The sequence below is a fragment of the Seriola lalandi genome, unplaced genomic scaffold (assembly GCF_002814215.2).
Source record: "Seriola lalandi dorsalis isolate HSWRI2012SDOR001 ecotype SW California unplaced genomic scaffold, Sedor1 jcf7180002052274, whole genome shotgun sequence".
NCBI lineage: Eukaryota > Metazoa > Chordata > Actinopteri > Carangiformes > Carangidae > Seriola > Seriola lalandi.
The window spans coordinates 3536659-3558980 of NW_019522827.1; the positions used below are offsets into that span (position 1 = coordinate 3536659).

Genomic DNA, 22322 nt, shown 5'->3' on the forward strand with positions numbered 1-22322 from the left:
GGGGAAATGAAACATATAGTCGTCACTGTGTTGCCATGGTAACATCAACAGAGGCAGTCACATCCTCTAGTTGGTTTCAGTGATGCTCTCTGAATGTTTGATTAGGTAATATAAATTCACTTTATAGGTTATTCCAACATTGATTTTATTATTTGAACTATTTTCATCTGATTTCTCCTTTTGATTCTTCTCTTCTTATTCTTAGCTTCATGTTTTTTGTATTTTACTGTGGCAATATTGTTACCTTGGATTCTCTGTTTCTCATTTATTGTGGCACTGATCTCTGATCAGCCATGGTTATTGCTGCTTGTACCCACAAACCAAGCAACAAGCCAAGGCAACTTTAATTATATACTGCAGCACATTTCATTCACAGTGCAAAGCAGGTTACATACAAGAATAAAAATAAAATAATGAGAACAATTAATAACAGTTAAGAAAATAAATAGGTAAGCAAGATAGGCAAGGCAAGTTTATTTAAATAGCAACTTTAAACAACAAAATAATTCAAAGTGTTTTACAATATAAAAAGGCATTAACACAAGATAAGAAACACAAGGCAATATAAAAAGACATCAGTAAGATTAGAAAGGAATAAAATAGAAGGTAAAAATGAGCTAAAATTGAACAGAACAGACAAAAGAGGAAAGTATAATACAGTGTGAGATGTGATTAATAGCCCCACATTTACTAAGGTACAGCAGAAAACAGAAACATTTTAGGCCTCAAGTGAAAAGAAATGCAAGTTGCAGCAAAACCAGAGTGGAGAGAAACAGGCAACTGAATGAGTAGGTTTCACGTTGAGATTTAAACATGGTCAGATATGGACAACGCCCAAGATCATCAGACAGGTCATCCTAAGTACTGTATATGACACATAATAGCAAAATACAACAGTCATCAGACCCATGTCACATGAGCTAAGTTTTATTGAAGGTTCATGAGGAGAAAGTAGGTCGGAAATGTACTGTCATTTCAGGGTTTCGAAGTCAGTTAACTCACTCACTGGTGACCAGTGCAGAGACTTGGCAGTGGTTGTAGTGTGTTCATATGTCTTTGAGTGGCTCTTCCAGGGATGGCAATGTCAGCCAGATGGCCAGTCCACCACTTTGCTCATCCTCTGACTTATTTAGTGAAATATCCCAACACTTGCTGGATGATTGGCACAAAACGGTGACGGCGCCTGGGTGATGTATTTAAATAACTTTACCTCTTGTGCCACAATGTGGTTGACAATTTTGTTTTTTAATAAAAGTCCTCAGTAACTATTGGATTGGTTGTTATGAAATTTGGTGCAGCCGTTCATCTTCCATGAAAAATTGTAATAACTTTCATCTGAATTTTCATCCAGCAACCATCAGTGGAAAATTTTGATTTGTTCAAACTGAAGTCGTTCAAGCATACTATAATGTTAGTATGCTTACATGCTAAACTACGATGGTGAACATGGTTAAGTTTACACCTGCATCATATACCTGTAAGCATGTTAGAATGCTGATGTTAGCATGTAGCTCAAAGCACTGCTGTGTCAGTCCAACCTCACAGAGCAGTTCGCACGGCTGTAGACTGTTGTTGATAAAACTCTGGCAGCTGCATTGCAATAAGCTGATAAAAGACTGTTGCGATAACCTACGTGAGGTGAATATATGGATCAGCTTTTTGTTTTCTCTTGTTTTGTTCGACTTAATAGTTTTTCATGCTCTAAATATATTCAGAATCACAGAGACAAACTCTTGACATTTCTTTATATGAAAATGTCACAGATGAATATTTGCTAGATAAGAGGATAATGTGGTTGAATATAAAATGATTTGATTCAGCTCAAATTTTTTTCATCAACGAGGAACAACAAAGAATAAAATACAATCATCAGCTGAAAGCAGATAATTATCATCTCTAATAGAACATCTGCTTATTGAGCTCTTCTCCCTCTGACTCTCAGACGGTCTAGACGTGTGAGCATCGCTCTGATTACCTTATTGATACAGAAGCTGAATGATTTCAGCAATGACTTTTTTCTTTAATGTGTGAAATTACTTTTCCTATCAGTCTCATTCAAACTCTAATGCATGTTATCTGCTGATAATCCTTCTTTATAAATTTGACAGCGTATCAGGCTGAGAGTGATTGACATCAGAGGTCTTTCATGGAAAACACATGTTGACAGCCCAGATCCTAAAAAGATAGCATAGCACTGCAAACTCATGGGATGCACTGAAGATCCCGGTGGATGGTGGAGTCACTGAGATCCCCCTATTATTAGACCTCTCTAATATTAGAGCCTGCATCTGTGCTGAAACAAAGGGGAATTAAAAGCTTAACATCACCTCTGAATGGAATGAAGTGTTGATGCGTAATTATGTTGAATATGCACAAGGATGTATGAAAATGTGCTTCATAGTCAAATACATTTTGTGATATTTCCCTTATTTTTTGGTCTGCATTTCTATGCATTAGTGTTTTCACTCACATAATTGTTTTGTCTCTTAATATTCTTGGCCTATAATGTAAAAATCTGACTGTTTTTCAGCCTGCAAATCACTGCAAGTGGCATATGTTTTTATCCATTGCCAGAAGTCATGTAATGGAAAAAACATGAAATTAAGTTTAATACCTAGTATGAATGGAAATGTGTGTGTGTTGTGCTTATAGCTTTAATTTTAAACTTCACCCAGCAGACATCAGTGACCTATTTCCTTTTCTAACTTTTGTTCTTGTGTTGATGCACAAGTGGGTTGCCTGCCTCTATATAGTGATTGCCCCACATATGATTCAGAATGCAGTATAGTAAATCTCCCTGACTCAAAGAAGTTTTCCAGATCAGGTCTGGAGGGCATCCAGTAGGATGTGTTCTGGCCAGACAGCTGAGTGTCTGGCAGGAGTGTCGGTCAACTTGTTTACCTGACCCAACCCTTATGCCTTGATGAGGTTGGATCTTGCGCTTCAATGCCTCTACGTGAAAGAAGTTACCACAATGTTTTTTAATTTATTCTCCTACAGGACAAAGGACTCTCCACCACAGAAGTGATGTCCTAGAGACTGTGGTGCTTGTCAACCCTTCAGAAGACACCGTTGTATCAGAGGTAAGTCAACATATTCTGAGGTACGGTACCCTTCTGGTTGCATGTACGTGGCAATAGTATGATATGATATGATATGATATGATATATATAGTTAAATAAATGACCTGTCAATTCCATATAAGGCTGCATGTTTAATTGTAATACCATTGCTAATAGTTTTGCTAATGATACTAAAATAATTTTTTTCTCTAGCTCAGCCAATGCATGATTTCTATGCTCAATACAATTTTTATTTTTTTTTTTCTTATTTTTTTTAAACACAAACATTTTTGACAAGGATCCTGTGAAATAAATAAGTGACCAAGATACTGTACTGTACTGAGTGGCATTTCAGTGTTGTTAATTTATGCCAATACCAGTTATAAGCTTATATTGGCCAAAAATAATGAGCTGGGCTCTGCTTTATTCAGAAACCTTGCTTTGAGGTTTTTCTACAAAACCTTTATTGTACAACGTTACCTGAATAAAAATACTGTCTAAATTTGTCATAGTTATGATTTAAATCAGAATCCGTCTGATCAAAGAAAACTAGATCATGAATCTAGCCAGGCTTTTGATGCCACCTTTTGGTACTTGACAGTTTTTAATACCCAGTCAGTAGTAGTATTGAGATTAGATCCGCAGTCCTATTTTATATTAACTATTCATCCCCAGAACCACCTTCATTTGGGAAGTAAGAAAAAGACTTCTGTGTTTATTTTTAGTTTGAATTTTTTGATGTTAAATCTTGGTAACTTTGACACAGTTTAAAGTGCACCTTCTTTTGTCAGTGACACAGGTATTTGTCTTCTATATTGGCAGTGTTATCTCTCCTTTAACCATCCTCTGTCTCCCCCTCTCTCTCTCTCCTTTTCTGTGTGTGTGTCTCTGCCCCAGATCCAGTCTCTAGTCACAGACTCAGCAGGACACAAGCTTCTGGTCTTGAGCGGCCAGAGCTCAGATCACGGTGGCCTTCTTCTTCAAACTGGGGTTTTCACCTACCAGACCTTTTCACGTGTCTTTACTGATCCCGGGGTGAGTCAAATCTGCAGTGGTCTAACACTTAACAATATGATGAACCTTATACACTGTACATGTGTGTGGTTTAAAATAGCTTCATGTGAAAGAAGAGGTACAGGCTTTGATACATGTTAGGAATTTGTTGTTCCATAGAAGGAGGAGGACTGCACAGCGACTCGCTCTTGTTCTTTATTAAAACAGCGTGATGTTGAATCCCATCCCAGTGTTTCAGGTTACACCTTCATCCAAGGCCAAGAATAATAAGCAGAAAACCACTTTGTATACATTCTCAAACACTATAAGCAGGCTGGTAATCTGGATCTACTGCAAGAAGCACTTTGGATATATAAACACATCATTGTCACATGAACTGAATGAAAATCTAGATTTAAGGTGTTTTCTTACAAATTGAGTTTGTCTTTATATATTTTGACAAGTATGGGACATCTTGAGGTTTTGTTATTTTTTTATTTGACCACAAGATGGAGCCATAATGAGAAAACCAAATGAGGAGAACAATGCAGGTGACATGTAATTATCATATCAGATACTTTGCATGATGTTTAAGAATGTATATAATGTGGTTTTCTGCTTATTACTGCTGTTTGGCCCCTGGTGAAGGTGTAAACCGAAACCTTGGGCTTTGATTCAAAATTTTGCTGTTTGAATAAAGAAGAAGAGCAACTCTGTGTGCAGCCCTCCTCCTTCAAACTGTCAAGACGTTGATCAAGGCCTCCAGAACCAGCACAAATGGGATGGGGTTTAGGTGCTTCTTCACTTAATGTTTGTTGGTCCACAGAAAAATAGAAATAGTATGTTTGTCTAGAAATGCACATTGTCCAAAAACCCGCACAAAGGATGACAGAGGGGAGTATTCATGCTGATCATCATCATCATCGGTATTCAACTGATCATTTTCTTCTTAAAAATAAATTTTCAAAATCCTTTCATACTAACATTGTCTCTATGACTACTGCAACAAACGATTTTATTGTTTTCTTGTATATCTTAACAACACAAGTTTATAACATTTATGCATGACTGACTGATGTGTCTGGGTGTCTCACCTGCAGGTCAGTGAATTACTGGGCACAACAGCCCCCAAGCAGCAGGCTACACTTACTGTGTCCTGCCGCGGGGAGGTGGGCTGGAGCTCCCTGGGACAGCAGCAGACCCTACGGGAGTTCCTGGAATACAGACTAAACCCTGAACCTGTTCTCCGCAAGATGGAGGGCGTCACCGAGTTCACAGAGTACATCTCTGAGACGGTTGACGTCCCTTCACCTTTTGACCTCCTGGAGCCTCCCACATCCGGAGGCTTCCTGAAACTGTCCAAGCCATGTTGCTACATCTTTCCTGGTGGACGAGGAGACTCAGCTCTCTTCGCTGTGAATGGCTTCAACATCTTAGTGGATGGAGGCTCTGAACGAAAATCCTGTTTCTGGAAGCTTGTCCGTCACTTGGACCGCATCGACTCAATTCTACTAACACACATCGGCGCTGACAATCTCCCAGGTATCAATGGGCTTCTTCAGAGGAAGATAGCAGAACAGGAAGAGGAGCAGTCTCAAGGCTCCACCAACTATAGCGACTGGATGAAGAATCTGATATCCCCTGAACTGGGTGTAGTCTTCTTCAATGTACCAGAGAAGCTCCGTATGCCAGAATCTAATCTCAAAGTGAAACGCAGCATCGAAGAGGCCTCACTTACTCTGCAGTACCTTAACAAACTAGGAATCAAACCAGAGCCTCTCTTTCGAGTGGTCAGCAACACTATTGAGCCCATAACTCTGTTCCACAAGATGGGAGTGGGCAGGTTAGACATGTATATTCTCAACCCCGTCAAAGACAGTAAAGAGATGCAATTTTTAATGCAGAAGTGGGCTGGCAACAGCAAGGCCAAAACTGGCATTGTGCTGCCCAACGGGAAAGAAGGAGAAATATCTGTGCCCTACCTGACATCAGTTACAGCCTTAGTCGTCTGGCTCCCTGCCAACCCTGCAGAAAAGATCGTCAGAGTGCTGTTCCCTGGAAATGCACCACAAAACAAGATCCTGGAGGGGCTAGAAAAATTAAAGCACCTTGACTTCTTGCGCTATCCTGTAGCCACACAAAAGGACATTGCCTCAGGAGCTCCTCCCTCTGTCATTAAACAAACCAAGTTAAAACAAAGAACAGATAGTAAAGAGAGTCTTAAATCCTCCCCTAAGACTACTGCAAAGACAACAAAGAAAGAAAGTGAAGGACAAGATGATGTGTCAGCTGCCACGGAGGCAAAGAGTGACTCTGTGAAAGAAAATATATCAGAGAAAAAAGAGGAGAAAAAGCCGACCAAGACCATAAAATCTAAAACTGATGTGCCAGAAAAGAAAAAACTCTTGAAAGAAAAATCCTTAAAAAAGCACTCGAAGGAAAGGGTGTCAAAAATGGATGAGAAAAAGGACAAGGAAAAGAAAGAGATCAAGAAAGTAAAGAAAGATGACTCTGCTAAAAAAGATGAGAAGAAAGATGTTAAATCCAAAGAGGACAAAAAGAAGGACACATCCAAACCTGAGCTGAGAAAAATCACAAAGCCTGACCTAAAACCACTGACACCAGAGGTCAGAAAGACATTACATAAAGCTAAAGTGTCAAGTAAAGCCAAAACTGGAAAAATCAAAGCAGCAAAGGCTGAACCCAAACCAGAGGAGCCAAAAAAAGTTATTCAACCAGAACCGATCGAGAATGGAGCTGTTGAGGGCACGTCTGCTCCCTCCACACCTGAAGACCTCACCAAGGATTTTGAAGAACTAAAAAAAGCTGAGGTTGTAGCTGTATCAGCAGAACCACCAGACAGTGCTGAAGTTTCACTCGAGCCTCCAGCACAAGAGAAGGAGGAGGAGGCGGAAGAAGAAACTCCTGAAATTCCAGCTGTCACAGAGTCTCCTGAAAAGGAGGTAACACCCCCAGAGGTGAAAGATGAAGACAAAGACAAGGAATCGACACAAGAGAGAGAATTAGAAGAGGCCCAAAAGTTTGAGGATGAGGGAGCAGCAACTCAGGATGAGGAAGAGGAGGAAGAAGAGGTTCCAGCTGCTGAAAAGAAAACAGAAGCGGAGGAGGAAGAGGAGGATATGGGAATAGGTGAAGAGGAAGATGAATCAAAATGGAAGGAGGCAAAGGATGATGGGCTTGATAGAAAACATGAGATAGAAGAAATGGAGAAATCGGGAACTCTCTCAGCTAAGGTTGTGACAAAAGAGGAGCTACAAATGACTCCGTCCATGGAGGAGCAAGAGGAAGAAGAAGAGGAGGAGGCTGTGGAAAAAGCTGAACTGGAAGAGGTGGAAGATTTAGATGTAATAGCAGATGAAGAGATCAAAGTCAAACCTGAAGATGCTGTTGAAGAACAATTGGTCTCTGAAAGCCAAACAGCTGAAATCTTGACTACAGCTAAATACGAGGAAGAAGAAGAGGAGGAAGGCTACCTGTCACATGTTGGAGGTGCCACAGCTCCCATAACCTCAGTAGCTCAAGGGGCCGCTGCAGCTGAGCCAGTCTCCTATATTCAAGACGAAACGATCCCTGGTTACTCTGAGACAGAACAGACTATCTCTGACGAAGAGATCCATGAAGAGGCAGAAGAGAGGATACCACACCTTCAATATGATGTTGGTGCCTACGACATCTCTGTTCCAGATCAGACTGAATCATTTGTAAACATTCACGGCATGCGGGAGATGCAAGCTGCAGCAATGACCGAGAAAGGGTTTATTCCAGCTGTGCAGGAGCAAGTATCTGTGTTCACCAACATCATCACTGCTCCTCTGGCAGAAGAGGAACATGTGTCTTCTGCAACATCCATCACAGAGTATGACAAAATGTCCTCCTTCCCTACTTCTATTGCTGAAGATCAATCTGTGGCATCTGTCACAGCACCTCAGGCTGAGGAACCACCCAAAACTCCTGTTCCCCTGCCAACCCCACCGGACGCTTCACAAGGCAAAGAGCTTCCACTCTCTGCAGGAACTCTTTCACCGCCTTCTTTAGAAGATGACAAACAAATCAAGTCTCCATCGGATGAGGTACAGCTTCCTGTTACAGAAGTGAAGACGGAGGCTAAAGCTCCTGTTGCTCACAATGTGGAGGAAGAAGAAGAAGAGGAGGAAGAAGACCAAACTCCTAATGTTGACATTTCACTTGAGAAACTCCAAGAGGGCTATGCTTCATCCCAAATATTACAGGATAAAGAGAGAGACATTGAAAAGCTTGCTAGCTCAGTGTCTCCTGTTTCAACGTCTATACCAGACACCAAACCAGTCCACCTGCCAGTTGAAGAGGAAAATATAGATGCAGTTGCACCTAAAGATATTTCATCTGTTGTGCCTACCAGACCTTTTGGATCAGACTCAGTAACTTCAGAGAGTGAGGAGCGTTGCTTCAGTCCGGATGATATCACTGTGAAGATGGCCTCCCCTCCACAGTCTGGACCCTCAAGTGCAGCTCACTCTCCAATTCGTCAGTCACCAGTGGAAGACAAGATGAAGGTTTTCCCTGATTTGGAGTTGCAAAAGCAAGAGGAGCTCCCTGATGTTGTCACCAAAACTGAAGACAAAACCACAAAGAAAGATGAAGCAGCTGAGACACAAAAAGATGTGGACAAACAGGAAGCAGATCAGTATGAAGTAGCCGTTGCAACATCTTTGGACAAAACATTTGAAAAGGACATCAAAGAGGTTCCAGTGATGAAGGAGCCAGAAAAAGACATTTCACTAGTGCCAAAAGATGAAGACAAACAGGCAGAAACAATCCCTGTTGTTCCTGCATCTTTAACGGACGTTCAGTCACCCATGTCAGGGAGGGATTCCCCCATCTCATCTGGACAACGTGATGAAGACAGTGACGTTGGGCTCAAAGATAAAGAACCTAAAGTGCCTGTTGCAGGTAAATTTACAGAGAGGGAGAGTCGTTTCTTAGATGATGACGATGATGAGAACAAGAAAGATGATGATGACGGTCATGATGATAAATCTGCAGTTGAAATCGTCAAGGCGGAACTGGAGAAAGAAAAGGATGACACCTCTGATGTCAAACAAATCAAGGAAGAGCAGAAACAGGAATCTGTTATTGTAGAAGACATTTCTGCAATCAAGTCCATCGTGGATGAGAAAGAGGCAGTAAAGGATGATACCTCTGATATTAAACCTGTCAAAGAAGAGCAAATTGCAAAGGACATGGTCATCAGTACAGATGAACAAAAAGAGCCTGAAAAAGACCACACTCCTGAAGTCAAAACTACTAAAGAGGTAGAGATAGATTTTGTTGCTTCTGAGGCCATCAAAGACGAGCAGAAGCAGGAAGATACAAAACAAGATGATGATTTTGACCTCAAAGCCAAAGGTGAAGTAAAGGAGACGGAAGTTAAGAAGGATGATGTGTCTGATAGCAAGATTTTGAAAGAGGATGAGAAAAAAGAGACAGAAAAGGTTGATACGTTTGATATTAGCTCAATAAAGACTGAAGAGAAAGATATCAAGAAGGTCCAAGATGTAGATATCAAACCTGTTAAAGAGGAGAAGAAAGAAGAAGAAAAGGTTGATACTATTGATATTATCCCTATAAAGACTGAAGAGAAAGAGATCAAAAAGGTCCAAGATGCAGATATCAAACCTTTTAAAGAGGAGAAGAAAGAGGAAGAAAAGGTTGATACTTTTGATATTAGCCCTATAAAGACTGAAGAGAAAGAGATTGAAAAGGTCCATGCCACAGATATCAAGCCTGCTAAAGAGGAGGAGAAGAAAGAAACAGAAAAGGTTGATACTTTTGATATTAGCCCAATAAAGACTGAAGAGAAAGAGGTCGAAAAGGTCCAAGATGCAGATATCAAGCCTGTTAAAGAAGAGATGGAGAAAGAGGCAAAGAAGGACGATATGGCCATTATTGAGCCAACTAAAGATGAGGAGAGGACAAAAGAGACAGAAATATCTGACATCAAAGTGATTGAAGATAAGAAAGAGGAGGAAAAGATGGAGAAGATAGATGTTTCTGCTACCAAGCCCTTCACAGATGAGCAGAAGGAAAAGGAGAAAGAGGTGGGTGAAATCACTGTTGCCGAACTCACCAAAGAAGAAGAAATTATTGGTAAAGATGATACATCTGCTGTTACCATGAAAGACGAAAAGGGGCAAGAGATTTGTAAAGATGCTATCTCAACCATCAGCCTCACCACGGTGGAGGAAAAGGATGCAACAGAGAGTAAAGACGAGATTCTTGTTGCCAAGCCAACCACAGAGCAAGAGAAAAGTAAAGATGATATCTTGGACACCAAACTTTCCAAGGAGCAGGAAAAAGATATGACAGCAAGCAAGGATGATGCTCTGGCCTTCAAACCTACAACAGAAGAAGAAAAGAAGGATGACATAAGTAAAGATGATACTGCTGCTATAAAACTTACCAAAGAAGAGGAAAAAGATGTACTGCCAAGCAAGGAAGATACTTCTCCTGTTAAACCAGTTGGAGAAGAAAAGGAAGAACAGGAAAGTAAAGATGATTCTGTGACCACCAAGCTTACCAAGATGGAGGAAGAGCATGTACTAGTATGTAAAGATGATGATTCCTCTGCCACAACAACTAAAGTAGAAGCGAAAGAAACACTTAAGGATGCTGCCAAACCAGTCATGGAAGAAGAAAAAGAGCAAGAGACAAGTAAAGATAAAGATGTCACTTCTCCTGTCAAACCTGCTATGATGGAGGAAGAAGATGTAATAATTTCCACTGTCACAACATCCAAGGACGAAACAAGCACAAAGGTTGACATCTTTGTTGCCAAACCCACCATGCAAGATGAAAAAGAGAAAGATATCAGTAAAGACATTTGTGCTGTCAAATCAATAGAAGAAGAAAAGGAGAAAGCAGTGGATAAGGAGGACAGCTTAACTGTCAAACCATCTGAGGAAGAAGAAGTGACGATGCAGGATCACAGTTCTGATATCAAACCTGTAAAGGAGGAAAAAGATGCAGACACAATTAAGGAAGAAACGTCTGATATCAAACCTGTAAAGGAGGAAAAAGATACAGTAACAATTAAGGAAGAAACTTCTGATATCAAACCTGTAAAGGAGGAGGAAAGCAAAGACATTGCTGGTCTAAAACCCCTCACAGATGAGGAGAAGAAGACAGAGTTGAAAGAAGTTACATCTGAAGCAAAACTCATCAAGGAGGCAAAAGAAACACCAAAAGAGGAAACTCATGATACAGAGTCCAAGGTTAAAGAAGAGGAAATGGAAAAAGAAAAGAGCGATACCTCTGATCTTGTGTCCGTTAAGGAAAAGGACATTGTTGATACTTCTGTCAAAGATGACAAAGAGGTAAAAAAACCTGACATTTCTGACAAACAAATAAAAACAGAGAAGGTCGAAGAGCAGAAGGGTGACATCTCTGACCACAAATCCATTGTGGAGGAACTTAAGGATAAAGAAACTGAAAAGGATGACAAGAAGAAAGAGAAAGAAACAGATGGCACTGTTGAGCAACCTAAAGATGTGAAAGAGAAAGAGCCATCTAAAGTTGAAACCACCGAGGAGGAAATGAAAGATGCCATCAAACAGGACAGTTGTGACGCTGAATCTATCAAACAGGAGACAGAGAAGGAGATGGACACTCTAACATTTAGCACCAAAGATGAGGAAAAAGAGAAACATGATTTCCCTTTTGAGTCTGAACCCAAGAAGGACGATAAAAAAGAGGAAGATCTTCCAATGTCTCAGACCTTTGAAGAAGAGAAGACTAAAATGGATGATATCTGTGATAGCGATAAGCATATATATGAAGAAACTTCTGATAAACTTCCTGGAGCTCAAACAGAAAAGGACACTTTTGATGTTGCATCATTTGAAACGCAGCAAGACTCTTCTGTAACACCATCGAGTGACGACCTGAAACCAGCAAAAGATGACATTTCTGTGTCTCCCCATGACACCCAGGAGGAGAAAAAAGAACAAGATAAAGAAGCAAAGGTCCTTATTAGTCAAGAAGAGAAGATGGAGAAAGAAAAGGATGACGCACATGTTGCTGAACTGAGCAAAGAACAGAAAATGGAGAAAGAACAAGAAAAAGAATACAGCTATGAGACTGAAGACATCAAAGATGAAAAAACCAAACCAGCAGAAGGTGAAAAGATAATTAAAGAAAAGGATGTTTCTGAGAAAAAGGGAGATGAGATCACAGAGAAGGAAAAGTCTGACTCCTCTGATGCAGACCACACCAAAGAGGAAAAATGGGAGAGAGAGGAGTTACAGGAGAAAGACCAGGACAAAACCATTAAACAACTTGCACAGACAATATCAGGAGAAGCAGTGGCCCCCAAGTCAGATTTCAAGCCTGCATTTGTGGTTCAGTCCTCAGATGAAGACAGAGAAGATGACGAGGAGGAGGACATCTGTATGGGAGGAGCAGGCTCCAGACCTTTGTCGGTGGAGCCGAGAAAATCAGACCATGACATCTCTGCAGGTCTGCCTTTATCCGAAACTGCACAGAGAAGTGAACAAACTAAACCACCAATTTCGGAACAGACCTCAATGATCATTCCTACACTTACAATGCAGGAGCCCTCTATTGATGAAGACTTCAAAGAGTCCGGCAAAGAAGAGTCCAAAATTTCACCTCAGGCAGACAAAGATGTTGTGAAAACAGATGCCAAACCTGCACCTCTCGCCAAGCCAGAGCCGTCCGTTGACATTGTCACATCAAAAGAGGAGACGACCTCTATTCCAAAACAAGAACCAGCTTCTGATGTCCCGAGTGCTAAAGAAGAACCGGTGTTGGACTCAACTGAGAAAAAACCTGCCTTGTCAACATTATCAAGCACAGACAGTCAAGCAAGGAGCTGTACACTTTCGAGCACTGAGAGCCAGTCCAGTGTGGAGGAACCACCACAACAAGAGAAAAAGATACCGTCTCAGACAAGCCCAGGAGTTGTCGCCACAGAAAAGACAAAGCCAGAAGAGAAACCAGGTAAGGAAGCGGAGAGGGAGATGGAGGGAGAACGAGAGGTGGCTTCTCCAGGATTTTCACGGCCTTGCACATATTTTACGTTGGACAAAGATTCAGAGGACGCTGGACACACTGATGCTGTAAAATCAGATGCTCCAAAAATGGACAGTGAAATAATGACCTCAGAGAAGGAGACAATCAGTGGAAGCCTACAAGACGAAAAACAAACATTTGGTGCATCCAAGTATGATCCGTATGAAAAGCCCATCCCAAAAGATCATGACTCGGACTCTAGAGAAGAGAGTGAGGTTTCCTTAGGTTTTGATCACACCTCCGATATCGGTATTGATGATAACAGAAGAACAAGCCAGTCCGAAGCTGGAGGAGCCATGTTCCTCCTTGACGATCAATACAAAGAAGAGCCTTTATCCTTCAGCAGAGTTGACTACAGCCCGGTGTCCCTCACAGAGAGCGAAAGAAGCAGCCATCACAGTCGAAGTGCCTCTCCTAAATATGAAGACAGAGAGAAAGGCCAAGAGGAGGAGAGTGAGAGAGAAGAAAGACCAGTTACACCTTATGTTGACAAGAGCTTTTCACCTGTAGACATGCAAGACAACAAAATGTCCCAAGCTGCTGAGTCGTATTCTTTCACTCCTAAAGAGGACAAACCTGAGAAATCGGAGAAAGAGAAAGAAGACATGAAGGAAGGTGCTGTGGCAGCTCTTCAACCAGGGGCAACCGGAGAAAGTGATAAAGTTTCTACTGGCTCTGCCGTTCAATCAGCAGGCGTCTCATTAAGACAAGAAACACCCTCTCCCTCATGGAGCCTATCAGATCTTGGTAAACAAGCGTCAGCTGCTCCTGCAGCTTTTGGAGAATTCACAGAGAAGAAAACGTCGGTAAAAGAGAAGGAAAAATCTGCTGAGTCGCTGAAAGACAAAATGGAGTCCTCTGACCATGAGGGCTCCCCCTCGGGTCGGCACTCACCTGCAGAAAAAGACATTTTACCTCAACAAGCATCACCCGTAGAGAGAGACGAAACATCAGCTGACTCAAGGACCACCCCTGCCACCACATTTGTAGGGCATGAAATAGACGACAACGTTCTTGCCTCTGATAACAGTCAAATTAGCAGCTCTGCCACTTGTAAATCCATGTTAGACTTTCCTGAAGGAAAAGAGAGCCTGATAGATAAGAGGTTACTTGTAGAAGGGGAAGATTTCAATGTTGATGATGATGATGAAGACGAAGATGAGGACGAGGAGGAGGAAGAAGAGGACGAGCTGAGCGATGTAGACATGGAAAAGGGTGCAAGAGAGGAGTCTGAAAAAGAAATGTGCCGACGTAGTCCTGATGATAGTGCTGACTTGGCAGAGGTAGAGGACTCAAATAAGAAATCTCAGTTGTCTGAATCAAGTTTCCTAAAAGAGGAAACGGTCTGTAAACCAACACCTGATGATGCCTCAGCATCTAAAGTCACAGATGCAGACAAGCAGGACGTAAGTAAACAACCTCCATCTCCTGACGTGAAACCACTCAAAGAAGAGGATTCGACTGGTGAAACGGCTACAGCCAAACCTCCTGAGACAAAAAGTGAAGATGTAGGCAAAACAACTCCATCTCCAGACTTAAGTGCTCAAGAAATCTTTTTTGCTACAGCAGATGTCCCAAAACTTCCTGAAATGAAGAAAACGGAAGATACAGACGAAAAGCATTTGTCCCCCGAACCAACCACAAAGAGAAAGTTGTCATCGGCAGAGGATACAACCTCCTCTGAGGTACTACAGCCAAAAGAAGGAGATGAAGACAAAGGGTCTCGAACTTCAAGCGTTTTGACAGAGGAAACTTATCAACCAACATCAACAAGCAGCTTGACAGGCAGCTCTTTGCCACCTGATCATTCAGAACCCAAGCCTACATCTAGTCCCTCACCTCTGCTAACAGGCAGCTACGCTGATATCGGACACAGCAGGTCTGGAGATTGCTCTGAATATCTTTACAGTGAGGAAAGTAAAGTAGAACTGAAGGAGGATAAGAAAGAAACACCTGTGCTCTCAGATGCCTCCCAGCTATCCAAGCTAAGTGATGATAAATATCACAGCCAAAGAGACATCCAAGAGGAAAGTGTAGACCAGAGGCAGACCTCAGATATCACTGCAAAACACAAGGAATCTTCTTCATCATCTTGCACATACACCACCTTAACATACTCTACGTCAACATACTCCTCCACATCGTATAGTTACTCATCCTCAGCCTCAACTTCTGCCCCTTTGAGCCAACACTTTGGAGACAGAGTTGAAACCTTCGCAACATTATCAAGCTCTGACATACCTCTAGTCAAAGAGGAGTCATCCTTCCCGAAAGCGTCTACAAGCTCCTGCTTTGGAGGATTTCAGAGAGATGAGTACATGGAGGTGACAACGAAACCTGCAACAAAAGTGTCTTTACTCAGTCAGTTTGAGGAGACCAAACCATCATCTCCAGTCCTGCCTCCCACTGCCAAACAGACTGAGGATCAAAGTGGCTCTGCAAAGCCCGAAACGGACACAAAGTCGAGCATTGATAGTTTTTATATGCTAGAAACAAAGATTACAACATCCACCACAGCACCATCTCTACAACAAACTGAACCCCTAAAGGTACCAGAGAGTTTATCCACATCAGAGGCTCACTTTGATGTCTCTCCTCTCCAAAGGGCTGACTCCTCTGACAGGGAGTCCCAAGGGTCAGCAGAAGACGAGGAGCCTGATACACTTGAACTGGAGGACAGCACCCTACCATGTCGTATTGAATGTCAAAAAATCAAAGTGACTGAGCAAAAAGAGACTTTTTCATCAATAACTGAGTCGTATGTGGTAGACAGTTCCACACCTGCCACAGAGACAAAGACTGTCACCATCACCTCGACCACTGTTGTGTCTAAACCCGAAGAGGTGTCACAAACAACTCAACAGACAGCCTCATTTACTCCACTGAGTGACAGTGGAGCGAGCAAAACCTCATGTGCCATAACAGACTTGTCCAAAACAGAAGAGGATAAAGAGAAGAAGGAGAAGAAAACATCAGAGGCAAAAGAAGAAAAGACGAGTGGAGCTATCGCACCTTTGAAGGAAGATGGTAAGGTGGCAGAAAAAGAAACAAGTGAAAAAGATGAAAAGACGGAGATTGCTAAAAAAGACGCTGTAGTCAAGCAGAAAACAGAGGAAAAGAAACTAGAAGAAAAGACCTGTAAAGACAGCACAGACGAGAAGAAAGCTACAACTGGTCCAAAGATGTGTGAAAAAGCAGAAGATGGGAAGGGAAGAGAGTCGGAACGAGCCGAGGAGAAAAGCCTGTTGGATAAGCCACCAGAGAGATTAGAAGGTAGAAGGAAGAGCAGTATATCCGATTGGGAGCTACTGCAGAGGCCTGATGATTGCCCAAGTGCCCCTCCTCCGGGTTATGGTGATGATGATGATGATGATGATGATGATGATGAGGAAGAGGAGGCAATGGAAGCGATGGAATGGATGACAAGTGTCCACGGTACCTCTGTGTCCTCTTCTATGGACACCTATCACACAGAAACATCGAGTAAAGGAGACATGAAGGCTGATCGTCCCTCTGACTTGAACACCGGTGCCACCTCCTCCTCTGCCTCGCCTCCAGGTTACTCCTCCTGCGAATATAAACATCGCAAAGGAGAACTTTCTCCGTCTTTCATCAACCCCAGTCCTCATCAGCTCTCAAGTGACGAGGGCGAAGACGACGGCCGCAGTGACCACTTCCAGGACGGAGATGAGGATGATCAGGAACAGCACTCTGTGAAAAGGCGGTCGCACAAGCAGAGGCACCACCATGCTCAGAGTTACCATGGAGATGCTGGGCAGGGGCCACACCAGCTGCCAGGGGCCATGTCATCTGGTTTGGCTGTGACGTTAGCTGGAGAGGAAACGCCTCCGACATCAGTGAGCGAGTCGTTGCCGTCACAGTCGGACTCTGACGTCCCCCCAGAAACCGAGGAGTGTCCGTCCATAACAGCTGAAGGAAATCTGGACTCAGATGAAGACGCTGAACATCTGCCAGTGGACAAATCTGCATTTGGAGCTGGAGGTGCCCACCATCCTCCATCCCCTAGATCAGCACAGAGGACTCATGATCCCCTCCCCACCCCGATGAAGGACCCTCATCCTCATCCTCCCCACCCAGATGTGTGCATGGTGGATCCAGAGGCTCTTCTCAATGACCACAGCAGCACAGAGAAACTTCTCAAGAAGGAGCACAAGACCACCAAGGGCCTCAGAAAGGGCAAACCCAAGTCGTCCTCCCCTGCTCGTAAGGGAGAAGTCAGGAAGAGGTCCTCGACTCCAGTGAAGCAGACTAAGGACTCCGCCTCACCACGATCTGCCTCCCTCAGGAGGAAGGACACGGACAGAAGCTCCAGGCTGATCAAGATGTCTGAGACTCAAGGCTCCAGGAGTGAGATCCTCAATCCAGGGAAAGGCTTGGTCAATGGTGTCAAGAGCAGTTCAGGTGGGTAACATCCTGCAGACACAACATAACACTAACTTACTTTCAAAAATAATGTGTTGCACACAACACAGCCAAAGTAAAGCTGACTGCACCTGTACCCCTTTTATTCTGGCATTTCCCAGGTTAAATACAGTAACCTTCATGACCAGAATTACAAAAATTCTCTCTAAAAAAGAAAAAAACATTGAGATGATACCTCATCATCAAAAGACCAGGTGTGATAGGGGGTTTAAATTGGACCATATCTGAAATGACAATGAAATACTTGATATTGGATCTTTGCCAGAAGTAGATATTAAAATCCTTAGATCCAAGAGAATTTAAGCCATTAGCCATGAAAAAATTAAAAGGCTAATTAAAAAGCAGTTTTATGATATCATCAAATTTACTCGAATATGATTAAGCCTTTAAAATTACATTATAACAGGAAGTATTTTATCCAAGTAAGAGGAGAATATTTAGAAAAGTTGTTCATGTGCTGTTTGGTTGATAAAGTTTTTTTTTCCCCAGAAACTGTTTGACTGAGAACTGCATTTCTCTCTGGATAATCAAAATCAAACAGCTTATTCTGAACTTTGGCTGTCAATGTGCAGCTGTCAAAAGACATGCAAAAGATTGAAGAATGTCAGAATGTCCAGTGATATACTGTACATTAAACAGCATAAGAATCAGGGGCACATTAGAACGGTGGATCTGCAACTGGAACTGCAAGATGTAATTCTATAAACGTCCAATAAAATATTATTGTACATTTGTTTTCAGAATAATTGACCTGAATAAATAAATGAGTGAATAGAATTTAATTTGCTCAGTTGAGGAGAAAGTTGCAAAAGTTCTTTGCTACTGGAGCACAGTTGTACTAAATTGTGAGTAGTATTATTAGACTCTAATGCCATTTTATGTCCTCGTTCACTTCCAGGTAACAACGCACAGAAAACAAGTTCAGCCGTCCCTCCTGGACCACCCGTCTATGTCGACCTGGCCTATGTGCCCAACCACTGCAGTGCCAAGAACGTGGATCAGGAGTTCTTCAAGAGAGTGCGAGCCGCGTACTACGTGGTGAGCGGGAACGACCCGGGCAGTGGAGAGCCCAGCCGTGGAGTACTAGACGCCCTGCTGGAGGGCAAAGCTCAGTGGGGCTCCAATTTACAGGTATTTATTTACCCTCTGTGTCGTCTCTACCTGCATTTCTCATGTTCTCTGCACACAGGTGTGTCTCACGTTCTCCACAAGTTTATGTCCACACTGTTTACAGACTAATGCTCATACTCTTTGTTACACTACATGTTTATAAATGAAATAAAATAAATTTAGAGACAATCTGGAGTTTACTGACGCTGACAACAACTGATACATCTCATTGGCAGCAAGTAACTGAGAGCAAAACTCTTTTGTTAGTTAGACAGTGGAGGGAAATTGTAACCAAACAGATGTCACAATCATGTCGATGACTGCTCCGTATAATAGAGAAACTCAGAAGGCATTTCAAGTTTATCTATATAATACCATACAGACACAAGGCAATTCAAAGTGCTTTACAGAGGCATGAAAATACATAAAAATAGAACATTAAGATGACATTAAATTGCATTAAAAAAACAATAAAAACAAACACAAAAAATAATTTTACCTTGTGGACAGTCCAAAGCAGCAGAAGATCATGAGAGTTTTTACTCCTGCCTGTGAAGAGAAAGCAAGGAAACCTTAAGCGAGCACATTATGACCAAACTTAAAAATGTGGAGGAAAGTAAAATATTCATTCTAAAGTGACATGTGAAAGGTGGAAATTTTGGCAACAATCACAGTAAAATGTTGCAATCGTCATTTCTGGTGAGTGCTCAATGGCAGTGTTTGGCTACCCTGTTGAAATTCCCACACTATGCCAGTGAGTATACTGTGTACACAGTGTGCTACATGTGAGTGGACTGACTGAAGTATCTGATTTGAGACACAGCATCTGTTTTCAGTCTTTGTGCTAAGCTAAGCTAAGCTAAGCACCTGCTGGCTCCAGCTTTATAAGGTATGAACTGTGCAGACATGAGATCATCTAACTCTCAGCAGCACAGTTGCCTGTTATCTTCATCACATATAGCCATATAGTCACTTTCTGTTCCGCTCCCCTCCTATTTCCCCCTCTCATTTTGTCTTTGTGCCCCTTGTCAGGTGACTCTGATCCCGACCCACGACACAGAGGTGACCCGCGAATGGTACCAACAGACCCACGAGAGGCAGCAGGACCTGAACATCATGGTTCTGGCCTCCAGCAGCACCGTAGTCATGCAGGACGAGTCCTTCCCTGCCTGCAAGATCGAGTTCTGAGCTTCATGAGCCCCACTGTGCTCCCCACCCCTCCCATCCTCCCCCTCCCTGTCATCTGCTCACAATGGAGATAGAGCGAGAGCAAACAGCACTCTCTGCTTCTTTTCAAGGCTTCTCGCTCTCTCGTGGTACCAGTCTCAGACACATTTGCTGCAGCCCTCAACTCACTAGATTCTGTTAGCTGAGATTAAAGTCAAACCTCTGGGTTCATGCTTTCTGTGACGACGGGGTTATCACGCAAGTAAAATCGTACTTTTATGTTTGTTTTCTCCTGTGAGTTAAATGTCTGCCCCAACACACTTCTTATACTAGCACTAACAGTTGTGGTAAAAATTCAAATATTCAATGACATAGTTGAAAGCTTTCTTTGCCTCATATCCTTCAGATAAACAGACATAATTATCCTAAAAATGCAAAAATGCCACAGTTAAACTATAGATGAATAAGATGTAGCTCGTACATTTGTGGCTCAAATCACAATTAAATCAGAAATTAATTAATCTCAAATAATGAATCTCTCATCCAAAGTGCCAAAACATGAATTCTTATTAACTTCTCCAAAATGTCTACTACAATATCTCCAGCAATCAATATGTTCTTTATATTGTATGCACAGTGTTTTTAGAAGAGTAGAACTTTTTCTGTTTTTTTAATTTGAAGCTTTCTTTTCCATCAGTGCGCACGACAAAACTCATCCTGCTCACACGACACTAGTGTTTGGATTAACTCGATAATGACATAAATTGATGTTATGTTTGAAAAAAAGAAAAAAAAAAAAAAAAAAGAAAAAAAAGGAAAGCAACGTTCCTTCTTGTCATTTGTGGTGAAGTTTTAGGAGGTGCCTGAAGTTGCCACTCTTTGAAATTTTTCTTCTCGGCTTTCACAGCTTAGCTGGTGCATGACGCTTGTGTTTTAGCTCGGACTCTTTCAGAGAGAACTGCATAGGGTTAATCCTTAATTTAGCCAGCCTTTCAAGTGTGGAATGCAGCATAGTGTAGATAGGTTACTACACTGTTTGGCTGTCTATGCTCAAGTGAATTCAATAGGCGCCAGGCAAAGGGACGATGTTTCCACACTAATCATATCATATCTCTGCTGGATGTAATGGTTCTTCTTTAAGTCTTTCTCATGGTCTTTGTTGGTTGTATGTACTCCAGTATACATATAGGGTAAATGTTTCTATATCAATACAGAGGTTATGTTAAATAAATGATATATTTTGTGATGATGCAGCAAATTATGATTCTGAGGTGAATGCAGCGTTTGAGAAGGTTTAATTAATATTTCTGTCATTTCCTCCTGTTCAGCTACATTTTTACCGTCTCTGTCAACATCACAAAGCGATGGAAAAAAACAAGCAGTGACCTGTGACAAATGTAGCAAAGGAAGTTCGTCTGTTCGTCCCCTTCAGAGGGAACAATACGCCAGTAGGAACTGCAATATTTATATGTAGTATTTGGGTTATTTTTCAGGAGAAAAAAAATATACATATGAAGTGTGTTACAGGAGGCTTCTTTCATGTGCCTTTAGCTTGTGGTTTTAGAGAGAACCGGATATTTTAAGGACGTTTTGAAGCAGAGCCAGAAACCAGGGTAAATCAAGTACACGACTTTGAAACAGAGGACCAATCAGTTCATACAGTACACACACACAAACTGTATCCACAGCCGGGATACTCGCGGAACAGGACATTCACAACTTTGGAGCCGTATAATCTAATTAACCATTAACGCCACATTCTGAAAAGCCACTATGGAAAACCTCCAAACCAATATGAATGTCTTTAAGCAAGGTGTTGCACCAAATAGGAATGCACTTTTCTGAGATGGAGGAGGAGAGGTAAAGAGTCGGATGTTTGTTAGTTTGCAGTTGAGACACAGAGTTAGTGTAGCAGCAGAAAACAGTTTTCACTGTAAAATAAAATAATGTACAAGATGTTCCTCCAAACTGAGGGAAGGCTAACTAATATTAATCCCAGAGTAATATTTACAGAATGAGCATGAATGTAATGATGATGATTGTACTGGACGCAGATATAAAGTAGGAATGTTTTAGAGGTAGTTTTGCGTGTGAGAATACGATGACACTAAATAGCTGTTTTTATATCACAGCATGGTTCGTCCCTGTAGGTTACGTGGCGAGTGAGTTTTTTCTGTGGGTTCAGAGTGAAAGGTGTTTGTTCACAGCCAGACGCGAGAGAAGCTCATACGTATGTTCAAGTTAAATCTACATGAGGCCAAGTTTTATTTCTTCATCTATATCTAAATTTGTAGAGAAACAGATTTACATTTGCAATTAATTTTCTCCAAACTTGTGCTGAAAAGCAAACGCAAGTCTGATTATTCGTTTTTTTTCACATTTAATTTTGGTCTGAATAAGAAACAGATTTCTGCCGAGATGGCTCATTTTGTTTGATCTGTTTTTTGTTTTTTTTCT

General features: G+C 41.8%; 1 protein-coding gene across 1 annotated transcript in view; it reads left to right on the top strand.

Moving 5' to 3' along the window:
- The window catches only part of map1ab (microtubule-associated protein 1Ab), a 73611-nt gene extending 52927 nt beyond the window's left edge, over positions 1-20684 (top strand). The window contains exons 3-7 of the mRNA XM_023400221.2: positions 3001-3083; positions 3960-4097; positions 5156-17567; positions 18487-18719; positions 19731-20684. Of these exons, the coding sequence (XP_023255989.2) occupies positions 3001-3083; positions 3960-4097; positions 5156-17567; positions 18487-18719; positions 19731-19886 (13022 nt within the window). The 3' untranslated portion in view covers positions 19887-20684. The remainder of the gene's footprint in view (positions 1-3000; positions 3084-3959; positions 4098-5155; positions 17568-18486; positions 18720-19730) is intronic.
- The last annotated feature ends 1638 nt before the right edge of the window (positions 20685-22322 follow it).